This window comes from Gigantopelta aegis, chromosome 6 (assembly GCF_016097555.1).
Source record: "Gigantopelta aegis isolate Gae_Host chromosome 6, Gae_host_genome, whole genome shotgun sequence".
NCBI lineage: Eukaryota > Metazoa > Mollusca > Gastropoda > Neomphalida > Peltospiridae > Gigantopelta > Gigantopelta aegis.
In genome coordinates, this window is record NC_054704.1 from 43,013,049 (window position 1) to 43,037,082 (window position 24,034).

A 24,034-nucleotide genomic window follows, 5' to 3' on the forward strand; every position below is an offset into this window, starting at 1 on the left:
TATTTTGAGTCATGTAAAATTGTATTTTAACTCCATTGTCATTTGTTTTTTGTTTTTGGTGTTTTTTTAAGAAATAAAATTATTGTTATTGTAATAATATTGATAAAGAATATTTTCTGTTGTAAAATTGAAGAAAACATGTTCTTAAGTGAATATGATGATTTTAATTTATTATCCAGTATTAGACGAGATGAACTTTGTAATTGTGCCACTGCCTTTAATAAACCAGCTACATTGTAGATTATTCAGATGACTCATTGTCAACTTTAGTGCAGTTGACTTGACAGCTAGTTACATGCACCGGTATTTCTGCCAGTTAGTCAAATGAGAAATTTCAGTGGTGGTTGTTTTCATTCCTACTATATTTAATTTTTTTTAAATAATTGTTTTTCAGATTAATTATAAGAAACCTGGTAATACAGATGAAGAACATGGCACTGGTAGGTTGGCAAGGAATTAAAACTGGATTTTCGGGTTTGTTGTACAACCCTGGAAATAAGCGACCGGTCACAGATGTTGTCTGGTATAAATTTGTCATTTATCAAGCTTTGACAGTCACAAACTTAATATCAGCGGTCATTCATAAAATAGAGTATAAATTTCTGTGTTGAAGTAGACTGAAACAAACTTAGAAAGATATTCACTTAATGTGTGCCTTGCACTAGTGTTGAAGCAGTTCGATGTAGTACATTTTTAAAATGTTCTTCTGACCATATCATGCAGCATGCACGTGCTTGTGCCAAGTTATGGAGCTGTTGCTGGAGCTAAAGTTTATTCTCCTTGAACTAGTCTCTGTTGAGTGATGGAGAGTGAGAGTGATAGTTTTCTTAAATGGCAAGGTCTTGTATTTACTTTATTTTATATACTAAATTAGCTAACATGAATTTGAAGCGCTGATGTAAAAAAAAATCTAGGAAGAGACACCATCTAAAAACACCAACCTCCATCATAACCCCCCCCCCCCCCAGCAAAAAAAACAGGTTTACAAAACATCCATAATTGTGATTCCTTCCCATGCTGTTGACGTATGTTTATTTTTCATTAATTATTGTGTTTCCAAATGTTAAATAGATAATATTTTAAAGACTTAAAATATTACTTTTAAGACTTTGTGTTGATGGGTGTGTTTTTTAAAGTTTGTGGTTTTAATTCTGGTACAGTACTTTGTAAGTTATTTTTTAAATCAAATTTAATGTGGACGATCTCTTATCTTTTGTAGCTTACCAAATAGCAAAAGAAGCAGGACAAAGACTTGTTATGGTAAGTGGACTTATTTTGCATTTTATAAACACAATGCCCATGTTTTCTACAAAACTTGAATCATTGCACACACATGCACATATTCTCAGTAGCACAGTTTATAGAACCATACTGTTCATAATAGCTAGACATTTGTTAATATTGGTCAGTTGCAGTATTAGTAAGCCCCATTTACTTTTGGTATCTTAATTGTTATTAATTATTATTAAAAATGTGATAAATAATTGCTATTGACACCATTTTCAGAAGTTTCATGTTGCTGTATTTTCTTTTACAGGAATTTCTCTATCAGAATGGTGGTGACAGTAAGTTGGACTATTTTATTATATTTTATATAATGTTATTAAGTTCACTGATCACAAGAAAATTATTTCACTTTGTCAAATCCGTAAAAATAAAAAATGTCTAAAGAACATACAGTTTAAGCTGTTATAGGTGTGTTCTCTCCCCTCCCAACCCCCCTCGAGTACATGCCCTTCTAGCTTGTAACGTACACTGATAACAGTATAAACAATAGAACAGCATTAACAAGGGAACCAAATGGACTTCGTTGGCACAGAAAAAAATAAAAATATATATTGTAGCCATGTATCAATACCTAATTTGAATTAAATATATGTCATATTAATTATTATTTTATTATTGTAACATATACATGTAGTAGTCAAGATAAACTGAAATTCTGAAAACTAAATTTTAATTTTTCTGAGTCCGAGCCATACACAATGTAGGTAATCAGTCCAATTTACAGAATGAAAACACACCAACTCGAATATCACAACTCAGACCTTGTTTTATTGCAGCTTTCAGGAATAAACATTTTCATTTTCTTTGGTTTTCAGGTTCGGCGTCTGACCTAGAAAATTCCGATGATGTGAGTACTGGTTTATTATGTTCAATGACATTTCTGTTGCATTGAGACATAAGGATCTGGGTATTTCTGTTTTTATTTGATATTATCTAAACTACATATAGTTTAATCTATTTTTATCAAATTAAGGTTCATGTATCTTGAATACAATTCAACAGCATTTTTTTTACATGCTCGTCTTTGATGGGTCTTATTATGGTATGGTTTTGTCTGTCCATATATTCATACGTCCTACAGTAAACTTTTCGTTTTCAGAGTATATCTTTCATATCAATTCATATAGTATCATGAAACCTTGCATGCAAGTTCATCTTGGGATGGCAGTGTATCTTGTACCATAACTAGATCACCACGACCTACTTTTCATGCATTACTTCACATTAAAGGAAATCCTTGTCCAGGCTATATCTTCCTTATCAATTCATATACTGGTAGGTTAATCAACTGTTGCATGCAAGCACAACTTGTGATGGTATGTTGCTTACCATAACTAGGTCACCACAAACTACTTCTGACGAGCATATCATGTACCTCATCGGTACTTTACTATAAACTTGCCAAGTTACTAGACTGTAAAAACACAAAAGCAAGAAAACATAATCTGTCCAAAAAGACATGTATGTAACAAGACCATACAGCTCTACAAATCGAAGACATCCAGGACCTAGTATGAGATGTAAATCAGTTGATTTTGCATTGTGATGAGATGGTGTTCAACATTCCTTTCATTTTATTTGTAGGGAAGACTAAGGGAGGATGTTAGATTGCAGGGACATTTAATGAAGACTGGCCCAAATAACAGAGGTAAATATTTTTTTAATATTTTTTTTTAAACACTGTGTTAATGTTTATTGTCTTGTGCCATACGTAGACCTTTCACAAAGCTACATTATTACACATTGGTATCTATAGTCTGGATATTTAATGATTGAATTTAGAGATTTATTATCACTATGGCTCCCAATCAGTCAACCCCGTCGGTGGGCTCATTCGGCTATTTCTCGTTCCAACCAGTGCACCACGACTGGTATATCAAAGGTTGTGGTATGTGCTATCCTGTCTGTGGGATGGTGCATATAAAAGATCCCTTGCTGCTAATCGAAAAGGGTAGCCCATGCAGTGGCGACAGCAGGTTTCCTCTCTTAATATCTGTGTGGTCCTTAACCACATGTCTGACGCCATATAACCATAAATAAAATGTGTTGAATGCATCATTAAATAAAACATTTCCTTTCTTCCTTCCCATCAGTCAACTGAGATTACTTTAAGAATAGTATATTTAGCTCCCCTTAGCATGTGAATTAAGAAAAATAGTACTAGAAAAGGATCAAATATCAATCCTCAATATGGAGAGGTCTTGGAACTAAAATTATCAGTATTTAATATCAACATTAAATATCAGTCCTCAATATGGAGAGGTCTAAGAACTAAAATTATCAGTATTTAATATCAACATTAAATATCAGTCCTCAATATGGAGAGGTCTAAGAACTAAAATTATCAGTATTTAATATCAACAGTTAAAAGTCTACCGATTATCAAGACATTTTTAAAGATGTGTTTACTATTCTTCCAGGCTTTGAAAACAGATGGTGCATTCTGGAACATGGTGCTTTAACATACTACGAGAAAATGGAGGTTTGTATCTTGTTTCAGTTCATTATATATAATACAGGTGTACATTCTTTTAATTTTTCTATTTATGTGAAAAAACATCCCAAATTTACTAAGAAGCCTATTTTATTACATACCCATTTATTCTTACTATAGTAATAAAGACAATTCTGATCGTGCAATAAATTTTTTTTTTTATTGAACATGGGTAGTACGTGTTCACTCGAATGATGTCATGTCCGTAGCCAGAAATGATGTCGTGTTCCTAGCCAGGACGCTCAGCATTCCATCAATTCCAAAAATTCAACTAACTTTCCAGACAAAATGAGTTGTGTTATTTAATTAAACTTTTGTAAATCATAGTATAGAAAGGTGGTATGTAATTAATACAGAACCATGTACCAGTTGTTTTGCCATGTTATTTATTGCACTCGTTTTATAGTGCGCAAGATTTATACCACTCGACTGCTACGTGATATCGTGGTATAATATTCTTGTGCATTATAAAGCAATTGGTATCTGGTTCTGTTTTTGTACCACATTACTTCTACATCACTAACATATTCTGGACTTAGACTGGGATCTTGACAACTTTTTAAAATAGTACCATCCTTAGCTTAGTTTTTGTTTCAGAAAAATCTTTTAAGATGTTCTTAATATGAGTTCCCATTTTTTATATAATTGCTTGTCTTATTCAGTCGATGTTTTCACAGCATTACTATTTTGTTTGTGGTACTGGTAAATGTACCAGTTACTGTTTGAATCTTCTAAGTGTTCACGTGCCATTATTGCAGAGGGAAATAACCTTCAAGATCTATGTATGTAGTGTTTTTGAATTAATATTATTATTCCCCACCACAATCTTACAATCAGTTAAACAGCTTCCATCGTTCACAGTCCAAAACTTAAAGTATTGAGGTTTATTATTAAAATGTCTTCAAGGCTTCTAGAATTTTATAAAAATCCACTAGCCATGGGATCAGTGATTTTAAAAATGTACTAGCCATTATTAAAAATTCACTAGCCCTCCTTTAAATAAGTACAATTTTACTAATAGTAATAAGATACGTCACCTAAAGGGGGAGATTGAGTTTTAAAATCCTTAGATTGGGGTGGAAAGATGGGGCAGGATATTCATATTTATAAAATATGTAAATGCAGCATTTCACAAGATTTGTGTTTTTTTCCACTAGCCATTGGGCTAGTTATAGTAATTATTTACTAGCCCAACACTGAATAATACTAGCCATGGGAGTGGGGCTACCATAATCTAGAAGCCCTGGTCTTGCCATTCATGGGAATGGGAGGGATGGGTGGAGGGAGCACAAAAGAAACCTCATGTTTAAACACTACTTAAAGGAACTGGCCTGAGTTTGTTGCCATTTTTGAGATGTTGCCGACTAACAGACATGTTTTAATAACTAAAATTATATGATTAAATTAAAATTTTTTTATCTGTATCAAATATCAGTGGCTGTGTATTAAATGTGATTTTGGTTGTCCTAGTGTTTGTACTAAGTCAAGCTTCATATTTTTATTTTTTATTATATATTTTTTCATACATACTTAATTTTTGGAAGATCAAATCCAGTTTTTTTTCTATACTACAGTGAAACCTCTCAAAACTGGACCCTTTGTAAACCGGAATTCCCTCAAAACCGGACCTTTTTCATGGTCCCCTTTTTAAATATATGTGCATAATAGAACCTCTGTAAACTGGATACCTCTTAAAACCAGACTTTTTACTTGGTCGGGAGGGTGTCCGGTTTAGAGGAGTTTCACTGTACTTACAAACATTGGGACAACCAGAAACACATTGAATATACAGCTGTTGATATTCTAAAGAAAATACTATATTTAGTATGGAATTTTTTGTTGTTAAAGAAAGAAAGAAAGAAATGTCTTATTTAACGATGCACTCAACACATTTTATTTACGGTTATATGGCGTCAGACATAATGGTTACGGACCACGCAGATTTTGAGAGGAAACCCACTGTGTCGCCACTACATGGGCTACTCTTTCCGATTAGCAGCAAGGGATCTTGTATTTGCGCTTCCCACAGGCAGGATAGCACAAACCATGGCCTTTGTTGAACTAGTTATGGATCATTGGTTGGTGCAAGTGGTTTTACACCTACCCACTGAGCACTCATTCAGGGCTTGGAGTCGGTATCTGGATTAAAAATCCCATGCCTCGACTGGGATCCGAACCCAATACCTACCAGCCTGTAGACCGATGGCCTAACCACGACGCCACCGAGGACAGTTTGTTGTTAAAGGTGCAGACCCTAGTTTGAACCCGTAAAAATGGACACTAAGTTTTGTTGAGTTACAAACCTGTAACACATTTAGATAACGTAACGTTACAAGAGAATGAAATAAAAGAGCCTGTGACGTTGAAATGGTGAAATACCCTTAAAAACAGACTAAATCTTGACTCCGTAACTGTTACTTCTCAGATGCACATGCATTTTTAAAAATAAGAAAAATGCATTTTGTGGTATTAGAAACGGCAGGATGACCAGAAACACTACGGAAATAGATAATCTAAACAATAAAATATAAGTAATGTTTGATTTCAGTGATCATAAATTGCTCTAATAGTGAAAATATGCCTAGTGTTTAAAAACTAGGGTCTGTGTCTTTAATAGATTTTATTATTTGGAAATATGTGACAATGGCAGCAAACTCAGGACAAACTAATGTTTTTATCTTATTCTCATTGGGAAGGAAAGGAAGGAAATGTTTTATTTAATGACGCACTCAACACATTTTATGTACTGTTATATGGTGTCGGACATGTGGTTAAGGACCACACAGATATTGGGAGAGGAAACCTGATGCCGCCACTTCATGGGCTACTCTTTTTCGATTAGCAGCAAGGGATCTTTTATATGATCTTTTATATGCACCATCCCACACAGGATAGCACATACCACAGCCTTTGATATACCAGTCGTGGTGCACTGGATGGAACAAGAAATAGCCCAATGGGCTTACTGACGGGGATCGATCCTAGACCAAACACGCATCAAGCGAGCGCTGTACCATTGGGCTACGTCCCGCCCACATTCTCATTGGGTTTTTTGGGGGGGGTTTTGGGGGTTGGGTTGGGGTTTTTTCATCTAATAACAATATTGTATTTTCATAATGTTTTATGAGGTCTCAAAAGTTATTTAAACCTCTTAAGAAAATCAGTCGTATGAATTTACTTTTCAATTTTATACATACAGTTTATAGTTTGTAAGATTTTAAATAGAATTGTTACCTGTTTTTGACTTGTATGACAAATATTAATTAATTAAAATGTCTAATCCAGAAAATTTAATGTTTTGCATTGATCTATCATAGACAGATTCTTTTGATGACCTAAAATGTGGTACTTTTATTTATATGATTGTTGCTGGTAATGGTAATTCAATTGAACATTCACACATAAAATTGTTACTGGTCATAACAAATCCATTCTGGTGAATTAATGGAACTCTGAAATATGGAAGCTGTTACCATGATTGTAAGAAAATTTATTTTGCATGGGCGCCACTTGGTTTGGCTAATGTTTATAATGGATATTAAAGTTAAAGATGTAGATTCGCAGAGCATGTACCTTGTTGGAATTTTTAAATACATGATTTAAGATATGTTTACAGGATGTTTTATGGGAGAAAAATTATGTAATTTCCATCTTTGTTGTTCAGGTTGAACATTGCCCTATTTCTTGCATCCAGAACTTTTTTTACTTTGTTCTTTCTTCTTCTTTTTTAATGTCCTTTAATATATTTTTTAATTATTAGATGCATGCATAAGTCCATTTTTTTAATGCATGTACATGTTAGTGTCTTACTTTCTCTGTTTGATTTAAAAAAAAATATAAAGGTGTTTTGCAAAAATATAAAGGTGTTTTGCAGTATGTGTGTGTGTGTGTGTGCGTGCATGCAAGCATGTGTGCGTGTGCACCCACTGTAAGACAAGTTGAGGTTTACTAATCTGCTCCTTCCCCTATGTCTGTGTTTAGGTACAGGTACATGCCATCATCGATGCATACATTATGTGCATGTCCCAACAACTTGTGGACTTGATTGTTCAGACTTCTGGTCATCCAATGGGAGCATGTGTCAATGACAGAGACTTTATTTTATTTACTTGCATGTTCCCATGGTTTCCCAATATTTAAATTTGATTTTATAAATGGCATATTCTGTTAAATTCTTATAAATTATATCCTATCTGAAATCTATACTGTACGACTGTGGATTGATGGGAAGAGGAGAGGATGGATGGATGAATGAATGGATCAATCGATCGATCGACTAAATATCAGATATTATTGTAAAGATCAGAATGAAAGACTGACAGAGCATGTTCATGCACATTGCTGAACAAAATATTGAAATTGTTTTTTGAAAATTATTAAGGCTTGCTTCAGCATGTTGGATACTTCTATATACTGTGACACACCAAGAATATTTTTTACACGTTCACGGAACACTGACAATGCCCATTTAATTATATTAACTTAATGCACATTATTTATTAGTTGTATAGATTATCACATAATGCATTTTATTGTCTCACCTTTACGAAGTAAAAAAGTTAAAGTTTGGTTTGTTTAACGACACTACTAGAGCACATTGATTATTAATCATCGGCTATTGGATGTCAAACATTTGGTATTTTTGACATATAGTCTCAGAGAGGAAACCCGCTACATTTTTCCACATATATATCAAGGGATCTTTTATATGCACTATCTCACAGACAAGATAGCACATACCACGGCCTTTGATATACCAGTTGTTGTGCATTGGCTGGAACGAGAAATAGCCCAATAGGCCCACCAATGGGGATAGATCCTAGATGGATCGCGCATCAGCCGAGTGCTTTACCACCAGGCTACATCCTACCCCTACGAAATAAAAAGGCGAGATATTAGTATTACTGTTACGATGGTATCAACTGTTGCATTAAAGTTTTGCATTTACATCAGTTTCTCACAAACTGTAAATCCTAGGTCCTTGAAACTTGGTTTATAGTTGCACCTATGGATGTTCATCACAGTGCATTGACAAGGTTTATGGTGTGCGGAGACATTTAATTGTGCAGAATTCTTGTTTAATATTACAATGGACTATTTGTTTTAGAACTTGATCCATATTGATAGGACATTGTGCTAGTTAAACATTGGACTAACTTAGATGTAGTAGACTACTAACCAGAGGAGTGGTTTTTCTGTTCCTCTCTACTGATATGTGCAGCTTTGCAAATTAGGCTGATCTGGTCATTCTCTGTTAAGCTGACACTTTGTTCAAAAGGTCACTGTACACATGTTTTGTTTAGCTCGGTCGGTTGAGTGCTCGCTTGAGGTGCTTGTGTCACAGGATTGAACCACCTCGGTAGATCCATTCAAATGATTGGGTTTTTCTCATTCCAACCCTTGCAACACAACTGGTCAAAGGCCGTGGTATGTGCTTTCCTGTCTGGGAGTGCATGTAAAAGATCCCTTGCTGCATTAAGAAAAATGTAGCGGGTTTCCTCTTCGATGACTACGTGTCAGAATTACCAAACATTTGACATCCAGTAGCCAATGTTTAATTAATCAATGTGCTCTAGTAGTGTCATTAAACAAAACAAACTTCTTCTGATGTACCGGTACATAAATTTTGCAAATCCTCATAATGTACTCAGCAGTGCATTATGAATAGGTACATGCATTAAACAGCTGTCATGAAGACATCTTTTAATATTCCTTTAGGTGCCTGCTTAACAGTGTAACACAGGTTTGACTATATTAAAATTTAAATTGATACCATACAAATTTCTTGTAGTTTGAATCCAGACATACATGTAAGTTAAGCTTTGCTCCTAGAGGTCTTGAGTTCATACATTGAAATATCAGAAGATGGCCTGTATTTTTTATATTAATTATTCCTTTTAATTTTATAATAAATATTATGAAGGCCTCTCTCCATGACTGGTGTTCAAACAGATGCTTGCACTCACCTCATACACACCTAGCAGGGTTTCTGCCAGAGGGTACATAGGGTAAAGTTACGTATCCTAAAATCTTAGAAATTAATGGATATATTTTATTAATTTTATGATAAATGATAGTTTAAAAATTTGTCCAAGCACATGAAATGCACAGGTCAATTTCAAAACATTTCAAATCCATAATCAAACCACCTAGTCTGTCTTGTTATTATTACCTTCCCTCAAATTATTTTCTGGCAGAAAGCCTGAGTACTAGTAGTTGTAGTAGTAGCAGTAGTAGCAGTAGTAACAGTAGCAGTTACTGAAGCAGTAGTTGTAGTAGTAGTCATGGGTGTCGATCGGTGGGTGACAGGGGGGATGCGTCCCCCTTACTTTTCAACGCCGGGGACAATCTATATAAATGTCCCCCCCACTTTTTCGTTTAGCAAAAGCAGCAACAACAACAACAACAGCTACAACAACAACAACAACAACAAAAAAAAAGAGAAAGAAAGCGACACACGACGTACTGTTTTTGGTCGGTTTTAAAACATAGACTACTATTTTGTTAAACTGTCAGACATCAACGTTTTGATTTGCAATTTGGATTTGTTTTGTTGAATTAAAAGTTTAACTACTAATGTGTAGCTTTATGATTTTCATTCACATTCCTTTATCACACACACACACACACACGCTGTACACACACAATAACACGTCTGTCCCCCCTCCCCCCCCCCCACTTTTAAAGCCGAATTGACACCCATGGTGGTAGTAGTAGTAGTAGTAGTAGTAGAAGTAGTAGTAGTAGTAGAAGTAGTAGTAGTAGTAGTTAGTAGATTAGATTATATTATATTAGATTAGATTTTCTGTATTGTTACTAGTTCCCGTTATACTGAATACGTGTCTCGTTGTAGAGCACCAAGTCTAAAGACAGCATTGACCGCAAGATGATTCTCTGTGTCCAGGAATCTACTGCTGGCAGTGAAAGGTGAGAATCATTTTGTTTTGATTTGCTTTTAAGTCTCTAGCATGCTTTCCTGGGTTGTCTGACCAGAACAGAAGTTCATTATTAGTGAGAGAGAAGTCGATGCAGGTACCACACCACCATTTGTTATGTTATTACTTGTTGTAGCAGATTAATATAGTCTGGGTTAGGAAATAGTTCCACATAAAAAAAAAAAAAAAAAAATCTGATATTTCTTTTGAAATTATTTGATTATTACAAGTAGGTTGACCCCAGTAGTATGGCTATGAAGTTACTTGTAATATTTAGTACTATCTAATACCAAATGTACAAGTGGTATACTGTCGGTGCCACATGCATAACAGCAACATGAGGCAGTGTTCTGGCATGAGGGTTGCTAACTGAAATTTCCGTGGTTAACCAGTGTTGATTTTTTGCACGGTAGTTGTTAAGGGAGAGCACTCCCTAAATCTAATAGTCACATGATCCTCTCAATAGTGTTGTATTTTCACAGAATATATTTTGACATAGAAACTGTATTAAACTGCATGGAGCAATTAATGGTGGTATGCAACCTGCAGTTGCCTTGCACACAAATGTACCTATATTTACCCAGACTGTGCTACACTCATATTTTGTAACATACCTTAATTCATAATACCTAAACACTAAATTCTCTATTGTTTTATTTTAAACAAATTTCTACTTTAATTTCTACATATTATTTCATACATATATTCATATTCTGTTATTTGCCCTGTACTACATACTCTACGTTCTTAAATCTTTGATGTTGTTTTTCTGCAGACAAATTTCAGCCTTTGAACTGAGTACCAAGAAAGGAGCAAACCGTATTTATTTATTTGGTGCAGAGAACAAGTCTGAAAGAGGACTGTGGATGAGAACCATTGCCAGGGTGAGCTGGAACATTCGTTTTAGAATTTGTTGTGAAATGAGGGTGGGACATAGCCCAGTGGTAAAGTGATCATTTGATGCGTGGTCAGTCTAGGACCGATCCCTGTTGGTGAGCCCAATGGGCTGTTTTTCGTTCCAGCCAATGCACCACGACTGGTATATCAAAGGTCGTGGTATGTGCTATCCGGTCTGTGAGATAGAGATACCTTGCTACTAATGTAAAAATGTAGTACTAGCAGGTTTCCTTTCTAACACTATTTGTCAAAATTATCAAATGCTTGACATCCAGTAGCAAATGATTAATAAATTGATAATGATATGCTCTAGTGATGTTGTTAAACAAAACAAACTTTAACTTTAATTTTAACATTGGTTTAGTATTAGTTTTGAAATAGATTTATGCAGGCAATCCTTAAAAACAATTTAGTTTGCTGAACCAAACCCACCAGTTTAGTAATGAGTTTGTTATCAATAATTTCACAAGCATATAAACTGTATACTAAGGAGGAAGAGGGTTAATACCAGAATATGGGGGGGGGGGGGGGGGGGGGGGGGGTTAACAAATTAATGGTGATAAAAAAATATCTCTAGCAAAATCAATATTATTTTATGTATTCTTTTAGGTGTGGGGTAGAGGGGTTATTGGGAGGAAAAGAGGTTGGTTTGTACTTTTAATGAAAATGTCTTTCTCATTGTGCTTTAATATTTATTTTATTTTATATTAATTTTATGCTGGAATCATGCTTCTCCATCATGCATTGGTGTTTTTAAAGCAAAAATCACAAATAGAGCTAGAATTTTAATTTAGTCATGGTTTTTTGCTATATGTGTGAATGGGTATCATCATCAGCTTTGATGCAGCATACAATTTAAAAAAAAAACATTAATCTCACTTGTATGGGGTTTTTTTTCACAGCTTATTTGCCCAGTCTCTGTGATGGATCATGTTGGAATGATGGATTTCTCTCTGGCTGGTAACTTCTACATGAAAAACCTCATTACAGAAGTAAGATATAAGTGTACTGTTTACTGCCACAGTTTAACATTTCCGACATAAAATACACCAACTGCAGTGTAATTTTATTGCATCATAAATACTGGATGCCAGTTATTTGTTCAGACCAAACATTAAGGTTAGGGTTAAAGTTACTGTTAGCTATGTTCACATATACACATGTGTACCTATATATACAGTGAAACCCCACTAAACCGGACACCCTAGGAACCAAGGAAAATGTCCGATTTTTTAAGTGGTATCCGGTTTAGAGAGGTTAAGTTCTATATTGATGACTAAAATAGGACCATAAAAAACCCATCTGGTTTTGAGGGAATTCCGGTTTACTAAGGGTCCAGTTTTGAGAAGTTTCACTGTATATATACATGTGGTGACAATCAAACAATGTTTACGTATATATAATTATAAAATAATGAAATACATGTATGGCAACAGATCTTTCTAATCGAAACTAGCATGGAGTGATAAAAAAAATAATCATGTCCGTATCTTTGTGCTTATCCAGACGTATATGAACACCTCAATGAAAACAATTTTTGCCATATCTATATCCGGATCTGAATCTGTGCATGCGTGAACATAGCCTTATTACTGTTTAAGTTCATTATGATTCAATATGAATTGACTTTATTATATAACATTTAGTGAAATATCTTAAAATATCAGTGAAATAAAAGTGTTATCAGTCACTCAGTGATGATAACACATTTTAGAGTGAAAATTTCACTATTTCACTCTAAAATGTGTTATCATCACTGTAGAAAGTGTTATCTTCCCTGTAAGAAAGCCGGAACTATTTTGCTACTGGCATTTTAAAAATAAAGATAAATTGCCAAAAGTTATATAATAAATAGAAAATTTCATGTTTTTTGTCAAATATGATTTATATCTCATCTCATGAAGTTTGTAATCATATTTCACACTCGTTGCGCAAGTGAGACTTGTGAGATATGATTGCAAACTTCACTTGATGAGATATAAATCATATTTGACAAAAAAACATAAAAATATCCTCTATGTATCTATTTGTGAGTTGCAAGAGGTTAGTTCTCCATTCCCCCTGAATATATAAACTAATATAATAATAGTTTTAATGTGACTCAAATGTTAATAGTTGTAACTAAGTGCACACAGTACTTAAGTAGAATTGAAATAAAAAAACAATACCTAGATTATTCTAACTTGTTTTCTTTCAAGGACTGGAGAAAAACATGGTTGATGCTTAACTGGAGAGTGTTATATTTTGTAACTGTGGTATGTGTATTTGTTTTATTTTTGTTTTTGTTTTATTTTCATTGCAATAGAACTTACTACCAGTAATAATATTTTAAAATTATTTATAAAATTTATGTTGTTGGTTTTTTTTACATTTATTTTAATTTTAGCCAGTCAAAATGAAAAACATATTATTAAAAATTATATCTATGCAAGCCCAGACTTCCAAGTGATACTTTGACAAATTAATAACGTGACATAAAATCTTGAATAATCTGATCATTCAACAAAATAGCAAACTTGATGATTGAATGCATTTCTGTATTTTTTAACTGCCTGTAAATTGTAAATATTTTATAGGTAAAATAATATATAATAAATATAGCATATTACATTTTGTTTGCATGCTGTTTTTTAACATGCACTAATGTTATCTGTTACAGGATTCCCAGCTAGAAACTATTGATTTGAGGAAAGCCAAAGGAATCAGTAAGTACTTTCTTCAAACAAGTTCAGTTCTGTTCAGTTTATTTTTCATTTCATTTCAACTTACTTTTTGTGCTTATATCTAATTAAGGTTCAAGTACGCTGTCCTGAGTTTACACGTTGGCTATCAGGAGTGTCTGCCCAGCACAGTGTGTTAGTGGATAGTCCATTACGTGACCTTACACTGAGTCGTTAAACTCGCTGAGTGGGACCCAGTACCGAGAGGCAAACTCAATACCTACCAGTCTTAAGTCTGAGGCTGGTGTGTTCAGTTTAAGGGGAAGGAAGGAAGGATTGTTTAACGTGCACATTCAGAGCAAGCTGTTGTAGTGCACGCCTGTCTTGGGCACAGGCACTGACCTCAGCCGGTTTCTCTGTCCAGGACAGGAAAACCCGGCTGAGGTTTGTGCCTTTTTTTCTCTGTTCAGTTTAAGATATTTTCAGTTAAGGTTAAAGCATGTTGTCCTGCGCCCCGTTTTACAAAGTGATCTTAGCTCTAAGATCACCTTAAGTCCATAAGGTAGTTATGCATTTAAGGTGATCTTGGTGCTAAGATCGCTTCGTAAAACGGGACCCAGAACACATCTGAGCTGTGCTATTTGGGCAGTGGGTTAATGGTTAGTTGTTGTTGAGAGAGGTCGGTGTACTGGCCTTTCAAATACCCATTGATGTCAATGGAGCCGTTATTGGGATGTGAATCCAGTACCTATCACCCGGTTCCACACAAGGGATTGTCAGTTCAGTTGCTGTAACCTTACCCTCCATTTTTAACAGTTGATCAGGAGGCATTTTTAAACTATTAATATTTTGCTATTTCTGTTCTGTTACCGAAAACTGTAGATAGCTTTTTACATGATTCAGTTACTGATTTTTAAAAAAAAAAAAGAATAATTCTAATAATTTTCATTACATTGTTTTTGAAATTATTTGTTTCAGTACTTTTAATATTAACTTATTGGGATTAAATTTGAAAAACAAATTGACAATAATAATTGTTTTGTTAACTTATATTTGGAATAAATATTTTTAAATAAAACCATGAATGCTACAGAGCTTCTTCAGTTATATTGGTCTTGGCAACAATGCTTTGCACTTAATTCTATGGTCAGGCATTTCGTTCAGTTTTTTAAAAAATACTGGAAATTTAACCTCATTTGAACTTCATTTCGTCAGTAGGTCAAGATACTTCAAAAGTGGTGTGATAGACAGATACATGTTGCAGCTCATTTGTTGAAATTATTTAATAAGAAATTTGTATGTGGTGGATTAAGGTCAGTATACATTTTTTATATATTCTTTTATCATCATTGCAATTTTTATCTTCTCACAGAATATGCCGACACTGGGAGCTGTGAGTCGTGTATGGAACATGGCAAACACTTCGTCATTGATACTCATGGAAGGTGAGTGATGGGATCTGTAATTAATACCATTTCAGCATGCTTTTAAACTTTGAATTTTGTTTAATAATAAATCATTATTACTACCATCATTTTCACCACCATCACCAACACCACCACCACCATCGTCATCCTTATTATCACTTGACCACCACCACCATTGTCATTATCATTATTATCACCACCTCCATCATCATCATCATTATCATCAACATCATCATCATTATCATCATCATCACCACCACCACCATTATCATCTCCATCATAACCACCAGCATCATCATCATTACCGATCATCACTATCATTATCACTATCATCAATACCATTAACATCATCATTATCATCATCACCACCACCACAACCATCATCATCATCATCAACATCACCAACATCACCACTAATTATTACCGCCACCATATCATCATTATAAGTATCACCATCAACTAGTTCAATAAACTTTATGATTGTTTGTTTTCAGGCATCTGTATTTCCAGGCAGATCTGGTGCGGGACACCGAGAAAGCATTCACTGCACTTGAAAGTGCTATTAAAGTAAGTGACAAGCATCAAATTTAAGAATTTCTTACCTATGGTATTTTGAAAGGTTTTGGCCATAGGCAAAATGCATACCCATGGCAGTTTTTGCAAAAAATAAGTTTAAATTTAAAAACCAAAAGTTATCCTTTCAGCCGACAGCAGTAATTTTCATTCAGTAGCAACAAATGGCTATGGTAATTGCTGTTAGTGTGTCTGCTAAGTTTGAGTCCAGAAGGGAGGCACTAAAATATCAGGATATTTGTTTTTAACTGATACGGCATCTGGGGATTTAGCCTTTAACATTTATTGCCAGTCTTTTGTTGGGATCTCAAGAACACCATATTGTTACTTTGAAAATATTATTGTTTTTATTTATTGACGTCTCGATCTAAACTTGAATTCCTTATGTTATGTGATAATTACAATTTTCTTTATTTTAATTCATGTGAATAATGAAGAATCTTAAAAACCTTTAATATCTAAAAATATTAAAACAAAATTGTCTGCAGGGCTTCTAGAATGTTTTTTAAATCCATTAGCTGTGGGATAGTGATTTTTTTAATTTGCTAGCCATGATTAAAAATTAGTTTAAAAACACTAACATTGGGGATTATTGGGGTGGGGTCAGAATATCCATATTTACAAAATAGACTTAACTGCAATATTTGACACTTCTTCTTTTTTTCACTAGCCATCGGGCATGGTAATAGTAGTTATTTACTAGCCTGACATTGAATATCACTAGCCATGGGAGTGGGGCTACCATAATCTAGAAGACCTGGTCTGCTTTAAAGTAATATAAGTCAAAGTTTCAAACTTGATGTCTCATGTGTATAAATCAAACTTCTTCACAGTGTTTTAAATATTATGTTTAAGTTGAATATTAAGATATCTGATTCCATGGACTCTTCCATGACAGTAAATGCCACTGCTGTGCTGTAGACTTAACCAGTGATTATTTTCCATGTTTCAGGTGAGTGGGACCAGTCTCTCTGACCAGCAGCTGACGGCCGATGATGTGCCGGTGATCGTCAATAACTGTATTGGACACATTCAGGTCCACGGTGAGAGGCTCAGTTCATTTATTAGATCAAAAAGTTGTTAACAATTCAGATAGTCCACATTATTATGATCTTTTCATACTTAAGCCTGACCTCTAACCAGTGTCATCTTCTACCTTTTCAAGGGGCGAGACGTAGCCGAAATAGGCTGTTCAGACCAAAACGTATTTTTAGGAGGGCGAGTGATGCAGTCGCTACTTAGACTTGTTACTGATGGAAAAATGTAGTGGTAAAGCGATCGCTTTATGTGAGGTCTGTCTAGGATTGATATGTGGTCAGTCTATAGTCCATCCCATCCTTCTACAAAAGTGTGTTTTGTTAATAATTTCAGTTCGGTATGACGTAAGAAGACAAGAAAAAGTGTTTTGGAAATAACAAACAAATATTATTTGTGTGTGCAAGTTCCAAACAATTGGCTCAGAAATAAATAACTGTGGGTCCATTGGGCTTTTTGTTCCAACTAGTGCACCACGATTGGTATATCAAAGACTAGTATTTGCTACTGATGGAAAAATGTAGCAGGTGTCCTCTTAGAGTCAGAAATTACCAAATGTTTGACATTCAATAGCCGATTATTAATTAATAAATGTGCTCTAGTGGTGTCGTAAAACAAACTTTAACTTAAACTTTTCTCCCTTTTCAATAACTTGTGACTTGATCACAGCCCTCATATGTATGATGACAGTCGACAGTGCCGTCATCATTAACAGGGTGTTTACATTGTTATTATTTATACTAAATTGCCTTCACAAGATGATCTGATGTTAAGTTCAAAAACAAGTCTAGGTAGTGACTGCATCACTCACCCTTCTAAACATACGTTTTGGTCTGAACAGCCTATTTCGACAAATCCCATTCAAAGATTTGCATAACCATTTAGATATTAATCCTTTTTTTTTCTTCAGTTTTTTTCTTCTTCTTTTTTTTAACTCGTAGAGTTGTTCCTGAAATGATCAAATGAAGGTGGGGCAGTAGACAAATATCCAACTATATAGTTATATTTAGGCTCATGGTCTCAAACACAATAAAGAATTGAATTGGATTGAATTGAACCTAAAATGTAAAGTTTATTTAACCATGTATACATAGAGTAAAAGATGTGACAGACCGACCAGGAATGAGAGAATAGGTACAGGGCCCCTCACACCCCCACCCTTCAATACACACACACACACACCATGTGATAAATAATTCTCCACAAGCCCTTATCAGGGTTTCTGCCAGAGGGTAAAAGAGATATGGCACATTCGTTTGAAGATGTTTTTAAATGAACCTTTTGACAAAATTAATTACTTTGATTACTGTATGATTTTTTTAACCCTAACCCTAAACTTAACCCACACACACACCATACCCCCTGTTGACTATGGTTGTATTCAATTCCATAGTGCCATACCCAAAAAGGTCTTTCTGGCAGAAACACTGCTTATTAAAGTCTTGGCTTGATAATTCGTACAACATGTAGTTGTTGTGTCTGAGGATTTGATGCCCCCTACCTAATTACCCACCCCCAAATATCCAAAACACTCACACATTTCACATGCATACTTTCTGACTTATAATATTGTATGCAACAACAAGGTACTTTATCTTAGCATATTGTCATGTGTTTATGTTGGTTTGTTTTAGGAATGAAAGATAGAGGTATTTATCGGGAAGCTGCCACAAACAGTCGTATAGAGTCATTACTTAACAGACTGAAAGCAGGTTGGTATTATAAATCATTTACAGTTTACCTGAAATCAGTTTGTAGAAAAGTTTAAATCTGTTTTATTCCCTATTACTAGTATTAGAAAGAAAGTAGTTTTTTGGCTGATGTAGTGATAGAAGCCAAGTTGGGATTCATTGATCTATAGTGTTAATGAAACAAGTTTTAAAACATTTAATTTTCTAAAGTTTTGTTACCAACATGAAATTTTTGCATAGATTTGAAAGTGTTTTTTTTCTTTTTAAGAAAATAATATTGGTATTGGTTGATGATTTATATTTAAAGAATAAGAAAAGAAAATAGTTAACTTGTTTATAGTGTACTGTTTCAGATCTCACCATGAAAATAATTGAGTATTGATTAATTGCTCTCTAAAGATTATGGAGAGCCATCTAAGATATTGCCATGCTGAGCATTGATATTTAATCCTTTTCTAGTACTTTAAAAAAAAAAAAAATTTGCAAGCTAAGGAGAGATAAAAATTGCTCTCCTTGAACTGATCTCAGGGGAGTGATGGATATCAAGAATGATGGCTTCCCTTTAACTGCGAAGTCTTTTTATTGTCTTTTGTTTTGATTTCTGTGTCGAATTTTGCTGCAGATGTTTACTCGGTCAAGTTGGAAGAGGCGAGCTGTAATGAAGTAGCGAATGCCCTGAAAAGGTTTTTTCGCCAGCTGGAAGACTCGCTCTTCACTCGAGACCTCTATAAAGAGTGGATACGAACAGCAGGTAAGAGTGGTTACGTCACTCTGTTTTATCCTGTATCCACTGTTTCTATCGGGCAATTATGACGACCGATTAAAACAAAATCATTAACGTATACTAGCAGATTATGACTTTTGACGCCACTCTTGTGACGTCACGTGCATAGCTACATTACAGAATCGCTCATTTGACCTCTAGGTCATTGTACAGTATAGCTGAAATAAGAGATAATAGCTTTTTACCTTAATTTTTATGGTCTGCAGGATAGGATATAGGTTTTTCATTCTTCCCTTCACAGAATAAAGCTGATACCCTACGTCATTGACTAGATATTCTCTATTTGCGTTTGTTTCATTTGGGTAGGCTAAAATTTGCAGAGGTTTAAAAGGTTAAAAGATTAAAGTTCAACTTTGTTTTGTTTATTGACACCACTAGAGAACACTGATTTTTTAATCATCAACTGTTGGATGTCAAACGTTTGGTTATTTTGACATATAGTCTTAGAGAGGAAACCTGATACATTTGACCATTAGTAGCAAGGGATCTTTTATATGCACCATCCCACAGACAGGTTAGCACACACCAGGGCCTTTGATATACCAGTCGTGTTGCACTGGTGCGGAACGAGAAATAGCCCTATGAGCCCACTGACAGGGATCGATTCCAAACCAACTGTGCATCAAGTGAGTGATGTAGCACTGAGCTACATACCGCCCCTGTTTGATAAAATGCATATAACTGACACCTTTCTGCCACTTAAAAAAAAAATTCCTGTATGGCCATTGATTGAAATCGTTAAATATTTTGTTTAATTATCTAGAATTCAATGTTTCGCCAACTTAAAATGTTAAAAGTTTGACAGGAAAGTAACTGGTTAATTTTTTTAATGTGGTTGAAGTATCAGATTTGTTCAGCAAATACATTTGTCACAATATATCTAAAAAAACGGGGAAGAATTATTATTAATTTTCTCAAATATAATTATAAAAAAATAAGCATACAAGTTAAATAGGTCAATCGACACTGAATTAAAATTATGCTATTTGTAATTGTGCATATGTTTTGTATTGTTTTAGCCATTACAGACATGAACAACAAACTTGCATGGTATAGATATCTGCATGATAAACTGCCAATAGTCAACAAAAATACACTGAAGAAACTCATTCTACATATGTGGAAGTATGTATTCTATGTTTTTATCTTTTGGCAATTTGTTAAATTTTGTTTTAAAATGTGTTCCCAGATTCATTTGAGTTGTATACCAAACATTTTGTTTGGAGGTATTTTTGATAGAGCTCATTACTGGCTCGTTAGACATGCAAATTGTCTGATAAGTATTTTGATGAGTTCGTTATTTGAAAAAAAAATTCAACTTGATATTGTATAATTATGTCACAGGTAGTGTGGCATTGACATTGCTGGTTCATTTGTTTTGATTGTTAGTCAGCTTAGAACTCTTTGAGTATACGAATTATACTTCTGTAAGTGTTTGCTTTGTATGTTTTGTTTACTCTTTTCAGAGTTTCTCAGTATTTCCAGGCCAACATGATGAGTGTAGAAAACCTGGCCACTTGCTTTGCCCCATCACTGATGAGAACCGATTCAGACAATGTAATTGTTATTTCTGTTCAACTTAACCTCACCTCAACCTAAATGGCATTTTCCCCTCAGAGGTTTTAAGCCATCCCATTGGTTGCTACAGGGGTGGGAATTTTCGTCGGATCAGCTGTTTTCCTCTCATGGAACATTGCATTTCCTCTCATGGAACATTGTGTTTCCTCGCATTTAAATCGTCCTTTCCTCCAAAAGGTGTCGGGTGGCACAGGTTTTAACCTAGGATTTCAAGAATTTCTGGGACCCCTCTTAGATTTCCTCTTTTTTACAGTTCACCAATTCCCACCCCTGCTGCTAGGATGTTTGGCCCGACCATTTTATTCTTCCAGGGAGAAATGCCATTAGTTTGAGGTTATGAAGAGAGAAAAAAAGATCCAGTTTTTCTGCTAGTTCATTTGTATGCAAATTTAAAAACTAACTTCGTGTTCAGTCATATATCTATGAGGTTTCGCTAATTGAACAATTGTTCAAAAGTGCTTTTCTGTACTATGTAAATTAATACAGTCCCCAAAATGCATTTAATTTCTGATAGTGTTTTGACATAATATTTATTTTATGTTTTCTAATTTGGTACACAGAATAAGCCTTTAATTATTTAAACCAGTACCTAAATAATATTTTGTTTTATGATAATGTGTCAAGTGTATTTAAGTAGCATGAACAGTTTTCTGTTTTAATTGTAGACCGGTTCAAGCCATGCAGCGGGGCTGCCTCTCGAAATGGCTGTGGTTACTGATCTCATGAAGAACCATGAGTACATCTTTCAGGTAACAATGAATTTTATATCTCTATTAAAAAAAAACCCTGGAATATTTGTTCGAGGCAGGCAGCCTACAACACTGCATTCTGCACTTAGAAATATAAGCACAGATAGGGTGTATACTACCAAATTAAATCCTATAGACGACAATAGTAATGTAGTTAAAACTCCTGCCTGCAGCATATCATTCGACATAAACACCACAGATATAAGTACTACCACCCCTCACCCTTAAAGTGAATGAGAAAAAATTTGGGGTTGAAGCTGCTCATTTCAGAGATAATAGGTTCCCTACCCTAGTTCCACACAAAATTAGAGTACGGGTTTTTTTTTACAGGTACCCCATACATGTTTCAACCACAAGGCTACTTAACACAATGGTACTAGATGAAATAAAATTAGTGCATACATTTTTTGCCCATTTGAAACTATTTTGTTTTACAACCAACACATTCACATTTATCACCAATCACAGGACTTGTGGTGTTAACTTCTCTATGAAAAGTTGGGTGCACCTCAAACTTTGACCTAGCCAGACATATTATTTGGTTTAGTACTACCTATACTGATAACATACATTTTTCAAAACGTGTCCAACTATGTGTTTTTATGACAACCAGAATCTGGTGTATTCTGACATAAACTGACAACTCCACTGAAACTGTTGTTTCTACAGTGCAACCTAATATAATGTACACCTCAAAAGGCATATATATTGTATACAATTTTGTATAAATACAATGTACCATATTAAACAAAAGAAATTTAAAAAATAAAAATCCTGAAGTTATTTACTGTCAGTTGGGTGTGTGTGCTCAGGTATATATGTAGAGACAACAAGGATAGTCAGAGTACATGAACTCCTTTAAAGAATGCCATTAAAACACATGCACTTGACTGACCCCTTGATTATGAAGACCCTAACAGGCACATCTCTATAAAAAATTGGGTGCACCTAGAATTTTGACCCGGCAGGAAGTTATTTGGTTTAGTACTACCTAAAGGGTGTATACTACCAAATCAAATCCCATAGACGACAATAGTAACATGTGTGGCTAAAACTTCTACCTGCAACGTATCAACCGACATAAACGCCACGGATATAAATACTACCATCCCTCACACTTAAAGTGGATCAGAAAAAATTGGGGGTCAAGCTGCTCGTTTCTGAGATAACGCGTAGCGTCTATGACTACCCTAGTTCCGCACAAAATTCGAGTACTTTTTTTTATAGGTACCCCATACATGTTTCAAGCACAAGGCTACTTGACACATTGGTACTAGATGAAATAAAATTGCATATTTTTTTTACCCATATGAAACTATTATTTTTTACAACCAACACACTCACATTTATAACCAATCACAGGACTTGTGGTGTTCACTTCTTTATCAAAAGTTCGGTGCACCTCGAACTTTGACCCAGCCGGAAGTTATTTGGTTTAGTACTACCTATACTGATAACATACATTTTTCAAAAAGTGTCCAGCTATGTGTCTTTATGACAACCAGGATCTGGTGTATTCTGACATAAACTGACAACCTCACTGAAACTTGTTTCTACAGTGCAACCTAATATAATGTACACCTCAAAAAGCATATATATTGCATATAGTTTTGTACAAATGCAATATGTCATATTAAACAACAAAATGTTTTAAAATAAAACTCCTGAAGATATTTACTTTCAGTTGGGTGTGTGTACTCAGGTATATATGTAGAGACAACACAGATAGTCAGAGTACCTCTACCCCTTTAAAGAATTCCATTAAAACACATGCACTTGATTGACCCCTAGATTATGAAGACCGTAACAGGCACATCAAAAAAATATCAGTATTAAAAAAATATTCTGTCTGAGGGAGGAAACACAAACATGACTGTACCTATATGAAGTAATGACTTAATGTCCTGAACATTAGTGTTGGGAG

The 24,034-nt window shown here is 34.6% G+C and overlaps 1 protein-coding gene across 5 annotated transcripts in view; it reads left to right on the top strand.

Moving 5' to 3' along the window:
- Positions 1-24,034, top strand: part of LOC121374327 (arf-GAP with Rho-GAP domain, ANK repeat and PH domain-containing protein 2-like) — a 123,237-nt gene that overhangs the window by 83,394 nt on the left and 15,809 nt on the right. For all 5 annotated transcript variants that reach the window (XM_041501390.1, XM_041501389.1, XM_041501392.1 and 2 more), the window contains 19 exons: positions 395-440; positions 1,220-1,260; positions 1,538-1,565; positions 2,103-2,134; positions 2,872-2,935; positions 3,708-3,769; positions 10,635-10,708; positions 11,492-11,600; positions 12,516-12,605; positions 13,812-13,868; positions 14,273-14,318; positions 15,646-15,718; positions 16,195-16,267; positions 17,226-17,316; positions 18,943-19,020; positions 19,622-19,750; positions 20,803-20,908; positions 21,250-21,340; positions 22,027-22,110. In XM_041501390.1, coding sequence (XP_041357324.1) covers positions 395-440; positions 1,220-1,260; positions 1,538-1,565; positions 2,103-2,134; positions 2,872-2,935; positions 3,708-3,769; positions 10,635-10,708; positions 11,492-11,600; positions 12,516-12,605; positions 13,812-13,868; positions 14,273-14,318; positions 15,646-15,718; positions 16,195-16,267; positions 17,226-17,316; positions 18,943-19,020; positions 19,622-19,750; positions 20,803-20,908; positions 21,250-21,340; positions 22,027-22,110 — 1,374 coding nt within the window. The remainder of the gene's footprint in view (positions 1-394; positions 441-1,219; positions 1,261-1,537; positions 1,566-2,102; positions 2,135-2,871; positions 2,936-3,707; positions 3,770-10,634; positions 10,709-11,491; positions 11,601-12,515; positions 12,606-13,811; positions 13,869-14,272; positions 14,319-15,645; positions 15,719-16,194; positions 16,268-17,225; positions 17,317-18,942; positions 19,021-19,621; positions 19,751-20,802; positions 20,909-21,249; positions 21,341-22,026; positions 22,111-24,034) is intronic.